This window comes from Salmo salar, chromosome ssa01 (assembly GCF_905237065.1).
Source record: "Salmo salar chromosome ssa01, Ssal_v3.1, whole genome shotgun sequence".
In the NCBI taxonomy this organism is placed as follows: Eukaryota; Metazoa; Chordata; class Actinopteri; order Salmoniformes; family Salmonidae; genus Salmo; species Salmo salar.
Window position 1 is genome coordinate 28,574,097 of NC_059442.1, and position 12,782 is coordinate 28,586,878.

Sequence of the window (12,782 nt, forward strand, 5' to 3'; positions counted from 1 at the left end):
TTCATTTCATTTTCCAACGCTTGTCTTGCAAACTCAGAACTTACTAGTAATAGTGGAATAATAGCGGAGCCCCTAATCGTAGTGGAATCACTTTAAATTCCATGGATCAATCTCATGACCAGTACTAGTCGTTTTTTGGGGTATCGGTACTTTACGTAACTATTTATATTTGTGAAAATGTTTACTTTTACTTCACTACATTCCTAAAGAAAATGATGTACTTTTTACTCCATACATTTTCCCTGTCACCCAAAAGTTACATTTTGAATGCTTAGCAGGACAGGAAAATGATCAAATTCACGCAATTATCAAGAGAACATCCCTGGTCATCCCTACTGCCTTTGATCTGGAGGACTCACTAAACACACATGCTTCGTTTGTAAATTATGTCTGAGTGTTGGAGAATGCCCCTGGCTATCTGTAAATTAAAAAAAACAAGAAAATGGTGACGTCTGGTTTGAGTAATATAAGGAATTTGAAATGAATGATAATTTATTTTGATACTTAAGTATATTTTGGCAATTACATTAACTTTTGATACTTAAGTATATTTAAAACCAAATAGTTTAATGACTTTTACTCAAGTAGGATTTTATTGGTTGACTCACTTTTACTTGATTCATTTTCTATTGAGATATCTTTACCTTTACTCAAGTATGACAATTGGGTACTTTTTCCACCACTGCCCATGTTGACTCCAATGTTTACCACAGTTGTGTCAAGTTGGCTGGATGTCGTTTAGGTGGTAGACCATTCTTGATACACATGGGAAACTCTTGAGTGTGAAAAACCCAGCAGAGTTGCAGTTCTTGACACACTCAAACTGGTGCGCATGGCACCTACTACCATACCCCGTTCAAAGGCACTTAAATCTTTTGTCTTGCCCACTCACCGTCTTAATGGCACACATACACGATCCATGTCTCAATTGTCTCAAGGCTTAAAAATCCTTCTTTAACCGGTCTCCTCCCCTTCATTGACACTGATTGAAGGGCATTTAACAAGTGACATCAATAAGGGGTCATAGCTTTCACCTCAATTCACCTGGTCAGTCTGTCATGGAAAGAGCAGGTGTTCCTAATGTTTTGTACACTCATTGTATATCAATTGTATATCCACTGTATATTTGAAGAGTTTTATTCCAAAATGCTACATCCACACATTTTTCACACTTGTGTTCTTTTCATCAGAAATTATTGCTTATGGGTACATTCATGTGTGTGTAAAATATTACTGTTCTCACATTTTTATTCATAGATTTAAAATCAAATCAAACTTTATTTGTCACATGCGCTGAACACAACAGGTGTAGACCTTACCGTGAAATGCTTACTTACAAGCCCTTAACCAACAATGCAGTCCAAGAAAGAGTTAAGAAAATATTTACCAAATAAACTAAAGTAAAAAATTATAAAAAGTAACACAATAAAGTAACAGTAACGAGGCTATATACAGGGGGTACTGGTACCGAGTCATTGGGCGGGGATACAGGTTAGTCGAGGTAATTTCTACATGCTGGTAGGGGTAAAGTGACTATGCATAGATAATAAACAGCGAGTAGCAGTAGTGTAAAAACAAATGTGTGGGGGTGTGGGGGGGCTTATGGCTTGGTGGTAGAAGCTGCCATGCGGTAGCAGAGAGAACAGTCTATGACTTGGGTGACTGGAGTCTTTGATAATTTTTTGGGCTATCCTCTGAAACCGCCTAGTATATAGGTCCTGGATGGAAGGAAGCTTGGCGTCAGTGGTGTACTGGACCGTACGCACTACCCTCTGTAGCGCCTTACAGTCAGAAGCCGAGCAGTTGCCATACCAGGCGGTGATGCAACCGGTCAGGATGCTCTCGATGGTGCAGCTGTAGAACTTTGAGGATCTGGGGACCCATGCCAAATCTTTTCAGTCTCCTGAGGGGCAAAAGGTGTTGTGCCCTCTTCACGACTGTTGTGGTGTGTTTGGACCATGATCATTCGTTGGTGATGTGGACACCAAGGAAGTTCAAACGCTCAACCCGCTCCACTACAGCCCTGTCAATTTTAATGGGGGCCTGTTCGGCACGTCTGTTCGGCACCCCTGAGTTGAGGATCAGCGTGGCAGACATGTTGTTGCCTAACCTTACCACCTGGGGGCGGCCCATCAGGAAGTCCAGGATCCAGTTGCAGAGGGAGGTGTTTAGTCCCAGGGTCCTTAGCTTAGTGGTGAGCTTTGTGGGCACTATGGTGTTGAACGCTGAGCTGTAGTCAATGAACAGCATTCTCAAATAAGTGTTTATTTTGTCCAGGTGGGAAAGGGCAGTGTGAAGTGCGATTGAAATTGTGTCATCTGTGGATCTGTTGTGGCGGTATGCGAATTGGAGTGGGTCTAGGGTATCCGGGATGATGCTGTTGATGTGAGCCTTGACCAGCCTTTCAAAGCACATCATGGCTACCGACGTGAGTGCTACGGGGCAGTAATCATTTAGGCAGGTTACCTTCGCTTCCTTGGACACAGGGACTATGGTGGTTTGCTTGAAACATGTGGGTATTACAGACTCTGTCAGGGAGAGGTTGAAAATGTCAGTGAAGTCACTTACCAGTTGGTCTGCGCATGCTTTGAGTACATGTCCTGGTAATCCGTCTGGCCCTGCGGCCTTTGTGAATGTTGACCTGTTTAAAGGTTTTGCTCACATCGGCTACCGAGAACGTTGTCACACAGTCGTCTGGAACAGCTGGTGCTCTCATGCATGCTTCAGTGTTGCTTGTCTCGATGCGAGCATAAAAGGCATTTAGCTCGTCTGGTAGGTTCGCGTCACTGGGCAGCTCGCGGCTGGGTTTCCCTTTGTAGTCCGTAGTAGTCTTCAAGCCCTGCCACATCCGACGAGCGTCAGAGCTGGTGTAGTATGATTCAATCTTAATTCTGTATTGACACTTTTTCTTTTTTATGGTTCGTCTGAGGGCACAGCAGGATGTCTTATAAGCGTCCGGATTAGTGTCCCACTCCTTGAAAACGGCGGCTCTAGCCTTTAGCTCGATGTGGATGTCACCTGTAATCCATGGCTTCTGGTTGGGATATGTACGTACGGTCACTGTGGGTACGACGTCATCGATGCACTTATTGATGAAGCTGATGACTGCGGTGGTATACTCCTCATTGCCATTGGATGAATCCCGGAACGTATTCCAGTCTGTGCTAGCAAAACAGTCTTGTAGCGTAGCATCCGCTTCATCTGTCCAATTCCATACTGAGCGAGTCACTGATACTTCCTGCTTTAGTTTTTGCTTGTAAGCAGGAATCAGGAGGATAGAATTATGGTCAGATTTGCCAAATGGAGGGCGAGAGAGAGCTTTACATGTGTCTCTGTGTGTGGAGTAAAGGTGGTCAAGAGTTTTTTTTCTCCTCTGGTTGCACATGTGACATGCTGGTAGAAATGAGATAAGACGGATTTAAGTGTTTCTTCATTAAAGTCCCCGGCCACTCGAGGTACTGCTTCTGGATGAGCATTTTCTTGTTTCCTTATTGTCACGATTGTGTGGAGAGACGGACCCATGGCGCAGCGTGCTCTGAGTTCCACATATTTATTTTAGTGAAACTTTACAAACAACCAAAAGAAACAAACAACAAACTGTGACGACAGAGGTGCTACATGCACTTACTCAAAATAAGATCCCACAAAACACAGTGGGGAAATGGCTGCCTAAATATGATCCCCAATCAGAGACAACGATAAACAGCTGCCTCTGAATGGGAACCATACTAGGCCAACATAGAAAAAACAACCTAGATAACCCACCCTAGTCACACCCTGACCTAACCAACTTAGAGAATAAAAGGCTCTCTATGGTCAGGGCGTGACACTTATGGCCTTATACAGCTTGTTGAGTGTGGTCTTAGTGCCAGCATCGGTTTGTGGTGGTAAATAGACATCTACGCCGAATAATATAGATGAGAACTCTCTTCGTAGATAGGGTGGTCTACAGCTTATCATAAGGTACTCTACCTCAGGTGAGCAATACCTTGAGACTTCTTTAATATTAGACATTGCGCACAAGCTGTTTTTGACAAATAGACACACACCTCTGCCCCTTGTCTTACCAGATGTAGCTTCTCTGTCCTGCTGATGCATGGAAAAATCCCGTCAACTCTATATTATCCGTGTCGTCGCTCAGCCACGACTCTGAAATATAAGATATTACAGTTTTTAATCGTATATCATCAATTGTGTTTTCCAATTATTGCACGTTGGCCAATAGACGTGTAAGCAAATGTGTTTTTTTTGCTAATTGCTATATATCCATTGTTTATCTGGAATAGAACGTTCGTACTCTGCATATCCATTTGCAAATGACAGGAGTGACAAGGAGTGGAATGTAATAGCTGAACAGAGATGGAAACCAGGCTAACAGCAATCTCACTGAAGATTGAATTCCTGCATGATAGTCAAGACAATACATAATACAACAAATTATTTTAAAATTCTAAATAGGTAAAAAGAGTGATCTGAGTTTAACGGACAAAGTCTGTTAGTCACTGGACACAATAATGTGTCATAATGTTATTGTCCTTTGTAATTACATTATGTGTAATTGTGCGCCATCTACTGGCAAATAACGGAACGTCCATTCAATGACGACGTTTTAGTAGCTGGAAGAAAATATCAATACATGCAGTGGTGGGAGGACAAAAATACTGCAGAAAGATAAATAACAAGTTAAAAAGAACATTTTTTGGCGGACGTTTGGGCTTTTGGTCAAAGCAGAATGACACAATTGGAAGGCAGAAGTGGCAATCTGTGAACTGTTAAAAAAATGAATTGTCAACCATTCTGGTTTCTAATATATCTGATGTAGACCTTGACTTTTGTACCAGACTTATATCTCCACTGGCAGGACTACAGATGAGAGCCATGGAAACTAATAAAAGCCATACAAAAGAAGAGCCTTCAATTATGAATGAATACACCCCTGGCATGCAGGGGTCGAGTCTTGTGAGTTGGCAAATGTTACTGCTGCTACGCTTGCTTTGTAAATTGTAACAAGCAAAGACTTAGATGTCATTATCTACCTGTTGAACAGGGATTATCAACTAGATTCAGCTGCGGATGGTCAGAGCGCGGGAAAACATACTTACAAATTTGCAGGCTGCAAATTGATAACAAGAAGCCCAAACAGATATAATGTTTGACAAACAATCATTTCTAACATGGATTACTTTGGTGTATTATCAAGGGGCTCTATTACACGTGGGAATACTTGAACAGAGTTCCAAAATTTAAATCACTTGAGCTGATTTCCTGGTGTTTTTACAGTTGATATCCAATTAATTTAGCTCAAAAAACGTAGTGGGGAATAAAACCAAGCACAGGCCAAATGTGGGCTGCCAGTAGGGGAACCCTGCTGTAGAACGTCATGTGAACTTCTTGCAACATATATTGGTTGCACCTTGAAAATCATGATCATGTTTGTCCATGCATGGTTAGTAAAGATTACATTTTCAACTCACTTCCTTCCTCCCATTGTAAGATGGATTTGAGAACACACACTCACTATGTGAATGGATGTGTACTGCCCTAACGGTCAACTAATGAATAACTAACTATGATGTAAAGATTAGGCAACAGCAGGACTCAACAAAATAATATTATGTTTAAGGGTACAAGACAAACAAAGGTATTGTTTGCTTCAGTACTGGGTAACTGTCCAATCAGTCACAGTTGAACTAAATGATAGTGTTCACCACAAACCTTTGGCAGTCTAGAATATGAATTTGAGGAAAAGATCTGCTGAATCAGGAGCTTTCATCCACACACCCTTACAAAGATAATCACATTTGCGATACAACACTGGAACTTTTATCTGCCCATCTTTTCAACTCCATTCTTTGGATAGAGAGAGAAACTCTCAGCCTCTGTAATAGTGGCAGAGAGTCCCAGTGGGGAGACGGCAAGGGCGGTTCTTCGCTCCAGTGCCTTGCTGTTCACCTTTGCACCCCTGGGCCAGACTACACTCATAGGGCCTACTGAAGAGATAAGTCTATTCATGGACTCTACAAGGGGTTGAAAGCGTTCCACAGGGATGCCGGCCCATGTTCAGTGGTGTAAAGTACTTTAAAGTACTACTTAATTCGTTTTTTTCAGGTATCTGTACTTTATTTTTGTACAACTTTTACTTTTACTTCACTACATTCCTAAAGAGAATGGTGTACTTTTTACTCCATACATTTTCCCTGTCACCCAAAAGTTACATTTTGAATGCTTTGCAGGACAGGAAAATTATCGAATTCCCGCACTTATCAAGAGAACATCCCTGGTCATCCCCACTGCCTTTGATCTGGAGGACTCACTAAACACACCTGCTTCATTTGTAGATTATGTCTGAGTGTTGGAGTGTTACCCTGGCTATCTGTAAATAAAAAAACAAGATATAAGGAATTTGAAAGTATTTATACCTTATTTTGATACTTAATACATAAAAAAACCTTATCTACCTGTCTCCTCCCCTTCATTTACATTGGTTGAAGTGGATTTAACAAGTGACATCAATAAGGGATCATAGCTTTCGCTTCGATTCACCTGGCCAGTCTATGTCATGGAAAGAGAAGGTGTTCCTAATGTTTTGTACACTCAGTGTATATCAATTGTATATCCACTGTATATTTGAAGAGTTTCATTCTGAAACGCTATATCCACACATTTTTGACATATGTGTTTTTTTTTATCAGGGATCATTGCTTATGGGTACGTTCATGTGTGTGTAAAATATTACTGTTCTCACATTTTTTATTAATAGATTTTAGATGTGTATGAAAATGTGTATTTTTGCTTATTTCTATATGCCCATTGCTTAGTTGGAATGGAGTGTTCCTGTCATGTCCTGACCAGCAGAGGGAGTAATTGTATTAGTTTTGGTCAGGACGTGGCAGAGGGTTTGTGTTTTGTATGTATTTCTACATTCTGTCTAGTTTAGTTTTTCTATGTTTAGGATTGGGTGTTGGACTCTCAATTGGAGGCAGGTGTTTCTAGTTGCCTCTGATTGAGAGTCCTATATATAGGTGTGTGTTTGGTTTGGTGTTTTGTGGGTAGTTGTCTATAGCACTGCTGTTAAGTGTATAGCCTGTTAAACTGTTGGTCTTTGTTTTGGTGTTCACTTTATTTAAAATAAATATTCAAGATGAGCATCCACATTCCTGCTGCGTTTTGGTCCCCTCTACCTGAAGACAGCCGTTACAGTTCCTATCCTGCATATCCATTGGCAAATTACAGGAGTGGAATTCAATGACAGGAGTGGAATGTAATAGCTGAACGGAGAAGGCAACCAGGCTAACGGCAATCTCGCTGAAGACTGAATTCCAATGACCCCACCTTCTGCAGCCATCGTGAGGAGGATTCAGGAGGAGGATGCTGGTGTCCCATCTGCCCGACCCACAGAACCAACAACTCCAATTCCCAGAAGTGTGAGTGTTGTGTCTGACTGTCCTACCTTGGCCTGCTATAACATATGTTAGTAAAATTCCTGAACCAAGTGTTTTCATTCTAGATTGCAGCCAGTAGCAACAAGAAGCGCTGAGGTGTGTGTGGACCCAAGAAGGACAGGAAGACGCAGTACACATGCATCAACTGCAAGAAATACATTTGCAACACACAGAGTAGAACTGTCCCTCATGTGGTGTGTAGACCGGCCTTAATTTGTGTTCAATGGGGCTCATTTATCATTTCGATAAAATACTGTATGCAAAATTTGGCATCCAATTTATTCAGTTCATTTTAACCATGTATGTTGCTTGTAATTGATTAAAAAAATATTTCACTAGGTATGTCAGTTAAGATCAAATTCTTATTAATGATGGCCTTCCAGCGAACTGTGGGTTAACTGCCTTGTTCAGGGGCAGAACGACAGATTTTTATCTTGTCAGCTCGGGATTCAATCCGGCAACCTTTTGGTTACTGGCCCCTAGGCTACCTGCCGCCCCAAATAAGTCAACATTTAAGTATGAGTTGTTTTTACGTAAATTGTTATGGCTGTATTGTTTTAAAAACCCAATAATGTTGTGGGTCCATCAGACCGGAGAACATTGGGTGAATAACAAAAACGTCAACACAATACAAGGGTTAATTACTCCCACGTGATCATGGTGTTTTTGCCAACAACTTCAAGGATGGGTCTACCATTTTTTCCAATTGGTTGATGACGCTACTCTTTTGAAATGATCCTTTAAGGCTAATGACGAAACTCTATAGCCACTAACTAACATCCTCTACACTACATTATGAACTTCTTCCTTCTGGTGAGTCTCAGTCTTACAATTGCAATGCATGTGCATTGTTTTAACTTGGACAAACATTTTGAGCAATATCATTGTGAATCATATTTGCTTAGGTTTGTAATAAAATCAAGCAGATTAATAACATTACAGTTTCGATATAGCTAGGTTTCTGTAAATTGCGTTTTGGCACTTCACAGCAACCTGTCATTGGTAGCGGTCTGTCACTTTAAGAACATCCCTTGGTTCAACATGCACTCTTCCCCGCCATAAGTTGTCTAGTCATTATGGCGGAATGTAAAAAGCCTACATCATGTCCGTCTCCAGCTTCAGTAATGACCTCTCTCGCTAGAGCTTTGTCCCATTCAAGGTTGAGTCAACTTGATCAGTCTGTGTTTAAATCGCAGACTTCTGTTCACCAGAGCAATGTGGCACAGCCAGGCCCACGAAGGTTGTCGAGCAGCAACAGTGTTGAGTCTCTGGATGTGAGCCCCTGTGCTGTAGCGCGAGTCTTGGTCATCAACACCGGAGGAACTATCGGGATGATGTGCCATAATGACGGTAAAGCCTTTTTTTGACCGGGACTTTAACAATGTATTTGTTGTTGCCCAAACAAAGTACATTTATTTGCTTTGAATGATGCTCTGTGACAGATGTTGATGCAACACATTGGCGGAAACTCGCTAACTACAGTCGCATTTGACCTGGGGTGTATTCATTACACCGGTTTTTTTAATTTATTTTTATATATATTTTTTTTGTTGCAAAACGTTTCGTCTGTTACAACAGAAACCGTTTACTCAAACAACTTTTGCAACGGAAACGAGTTTCTAATGGTCAAATTCACGTAGGTCCCTCTCCGTATCGCTCCATTTGGTTCTTAAACTGTAAACTGTTTCGGTTGCCAGATGTAATGAATACACCCCTGGCACGCAGGGGTCTTGTGAGTTGTCAAATGTAACTGCTGCTACATTTGCTTTGTAAATTGTAACAAGCAAACACTTAGGCGTAATTATCTACCTGTAGATCAAGGATCATCAACTAGTTTCAGCCACAGATGGTTGGATGGAGGAACATAATTGCAAATAATTTGCTCCTGAGTGGCACAGCGGTCTAAGGCACAGCATCTGTGTTAGAGGCTTCACTACAGACCCTGGTTTGATTCCAGGCTGTATCACAACCAGCTGTGATTGGGAGTCCCATAGGTTGGCGCACAATTGGTCCAGCATAGTCTGGGTTTGGCTGGGGTAGACGTCATTGTAAATAAGAATTTGTTCTTAACTGACTTAGCTAGTTAAAGGTTCAATAACATTTTTTAAATCTCTTGTGAGAATACGTGGGAACAGAGTTCCAAAATTAAAATCACTTGAGCTGATTTCGTGTTTACAGCTGATGTCCAACAATAAAACATTAATATAAATGTGTTATGCTCAGAAAACACAGGGAATAAAACCACCCACAGGCCACATTTGGGGTGCCAGTATGGGAATCCTGCTGTAGAAGGTCATGTGAACTTCCTGCAACATACACTGTTCCAAAAAATAAAGGGAAGACTTAAACAACACAATGTCAATCACACTTCTGTGAAATCAAACTGTCCTCTTAGGAAGCAACACTGATTGACAATACATTTCACATGCTGTTGTGCAAATGGAATAGACAACAGGTGGAAATTATAGGCAATTAGCAAGACACCCCCAAAAAAGGAGTGGTTCTGCAGGTGGGGACCACAGACCACTTCTCAGTTCCTATGCTTCCTGGCTGATGTTTTGGTCACTCTTGAATGCTGGCGGTGCTTTCACTCTAGTGGTAGCATGAGACGGAGTCTACAACCCACACAAGTGGCTCAGGTAGTGCAGCTCATCCAGGATGGCACATCAATGCGAGCTGTGGCAAGAAGGTTTGCTGTGTCTGTCAGCGTAGTGTCCAGAGCATGGAGGCGCTACCAGGAGACAGGCCAGTATATCAGGAGACGTGGAGGAGGCCGTAGGAGAGCAACAACCCAGCAGCAGGACCGCTACCTCCGCCTTTGTGCAAGGAGGAGCAGGAGGAGCACTGCCAGAGCCCTGCAAAATGACCTCCAGCAGGCCACAAATGTGCATGTGTCTGCTCAAACGGTCAGAAACAGACTCCATGAGGGTGGTATGAGGGCCCGACGTCCACAGGTGGGGGTTGTGCTTACAGCCCAACACCGTGCAGGACGTTTGGCATTTTCCAGAGAACACCAAGATTGGCAATTTCGCCACTGGCGACCTGTGCTCTTCACAGATGAAAGCAGGTTCACACTGAGCACATGTGACAGACGTGACAGAGTCTGGAGACACCGTGGAGAACGTTCTGCTGCCTGCAACATCCTCCAGCATGACCGGTTTGGCGGTGGGTCAGTCATGGTGTGGGGTGGTATTTCTTTGGGGGGGCCGCACAGTCCTCCATGTGCTCGCCAGAGGTAGCCTGACTGCCATTAGGTACCGAGATGAGATCCTCAGACCCCTTGTGAGACCATATGCTGGTGCGGTTGGCCCTGGGTTCCTCACAATGCTAGACCTCATGTGGCTGGAGTGTGTCAGCAGTTCCTGCAAGATGAAGGCATTGATGCTATGGACTGGCCCGCCCGTTCCCCAGACCTGAATCCAATTGAGCACATCTGGGACATCATGTCTCGCTCCATCCACCAACGCCACGTTGCACCACAGACTGTCCAGGAGTTGGTGGATGCTTTAGTCCAGGTCTGGGAGGAGATCCCTCAGGAGACCATCCGCCACCTCATCAGGAGCATGCCCAGGCGTTGTAGGGAGGTCATACAGGCACGTGGAGGCCACACACACTACTGAGCCTCATTTTGACTTGTTTTAAGGACATTACATCAAAGTTGGATCAGCCTGTAGTGTGGTTTTCCACTTTAATTTTGAGTGTGACTCCAAATCCAGACCTCCATGGGTTGATAAATTGGATTTCCATTGATTATTTTTGTGTGATTTTTGTTGTCAGCACTGTCGTGTCTTTGGCTATCCCGGATTAAGTGATATGACATGCTAACCTATAAAATTCTTTCTCTGTAATTAATATTACCTGATTAAGTTAATCATGTAAATGTAATTAACTAGAAAGTCGGGGCACCACGGAAGAACATTTATAGAGCCGTTATCTTCCGAATAAACTCTTAAAATACTTAGTAATATTTTACATCGATAGCAGTCAATATTAACCCTTATCTTATTTTCAGTCTCATAATGAAAGTTGTAAATTCTTGGCTATCTTCACGAACCCTGGCTAACAAGTTGAATCAGCAATACAAAATTGGGTTTAATTATTTATTTACGAAATACCTAAACAATCACACAGAATTACAAATACACCGAATACATATGATGTCATACAGAAAACGTCCTGGTGGACGGAACCTGTATCATGGCTGGTTACACAAAGGAAAGGGGGTTGGGCTTGAATGAAAGAGCGGGAAGACTTAGGAACGAAGAAACAGCAGCTATGCTATCGTAAATACATTATCTTATGCATTCTAAATTACCGCCCATTTGGAAAAGGAAAATGCAATAAATATTTACTCTGAGCTGCGCTTCGGTAGATTGGTCGTAGATGCTGGCCGGGTTGGCCAACAGATCTTCCTGTTTTCGGTGCAGGAACAACCTGGTTATCTTTTCGTCAAAGGCTTATATAGTGGAGAGGGGGAGGGATGTGTTTCATCGTTTATAACCCCTGTCTCTTCACAGGGGTGGGCCACTGATCAAGCAGGGCACTTTCCTTATGAAAACCCAATTCTCTCATTTGGAAGCTAAAATTACATTCAATCTCCTAACAAACAATTCCAAAATCAAACATTTCAATTGCATAATAATTCCATGTTACTCTGATAACTAGAGGGTGTATACTTTCTCAGGTACAGTTTATGTCGTCCTGTCATCAGTCATAATGTCTCAGATGACAACCGAACCTTACATACATACTCATTACGTTCCCAAGCATATTTCCAACTGGTTTTATTACCAAAATATGGTTCCTTTCCCCATTTGTTTGATGTTCCCAGACTCTCTATATTTAACATAGGCTATTCAAGTCCTTCAGTAGGGTCAGAGAGGGGAAGGTATTTATGGGGGGGGGGGTCATAAACCTTACCCACAGGCCAACGTCATGACAGCACATTCAACTATGTAAAGAAAGTATTTAATAAGATTATTTCTTTCATTCAGATCTAGGATGTGTTGTTTGTGTTCCCTTTATTTTTTTGAGCAGTATATGTTCGTTGCACCTTGAAGATCATGGTCATGTTTGTCCATGCATGGTTAGTGAAGATTACATTTTCAACTCACTTTCTTCCTCCCATTGTAAGATGGATTTGAGAACACACACACTGTGGATGGATGTGTACTAGAGGTCGACCGATTCAGATTTTTCAACGCCGATACCAAAACCGATTTTATTGGGGGACCAAAATTTTTATTTTATATTTTTTTTATATATATATGTGTATATGTTTTTTTTATTTATTTTTTATTTTTTAAATAATGACAATTACAACAATACTGAATGAACACT

General features: G+C 42.0%; 1 protein-coding gene across 6 annotated transcripts in view; it reads left to right on the forward strand.

The window, feature by feature from the left end:
• The first annotated feature begins 8,113 nt into the window (after nt 1-8,113).
• LOC106594751 (60 kDa lysophospholipase) overlaps nt 8,114-12,782 on the forward strand; it is a 56,403-nt gene continuing 51,734 nt past the window's right edge. For 3 of the 6 annotated variants that reach the window (XM_014186287.2, XM_014186227.2, XM_014186372.2), the window contains exon 1: nt 8,493-8,792. In XM_014186287.2, coding sequence (XP_014041762.2) covers nt 8,519-8,792 — 274 coding nt within the window. In that variant the 5' untranslated portion in view covers nt 8,493-8,518. Of the gene's footprint in view, nt 8,256-8,490; nt 8,793-12,782 lie in introns of those variants that run through there. The other 3 variants (XM_014186323.2, XM_045716220.1, XM_014186169.2) reach the window with 3 other exon arrangements.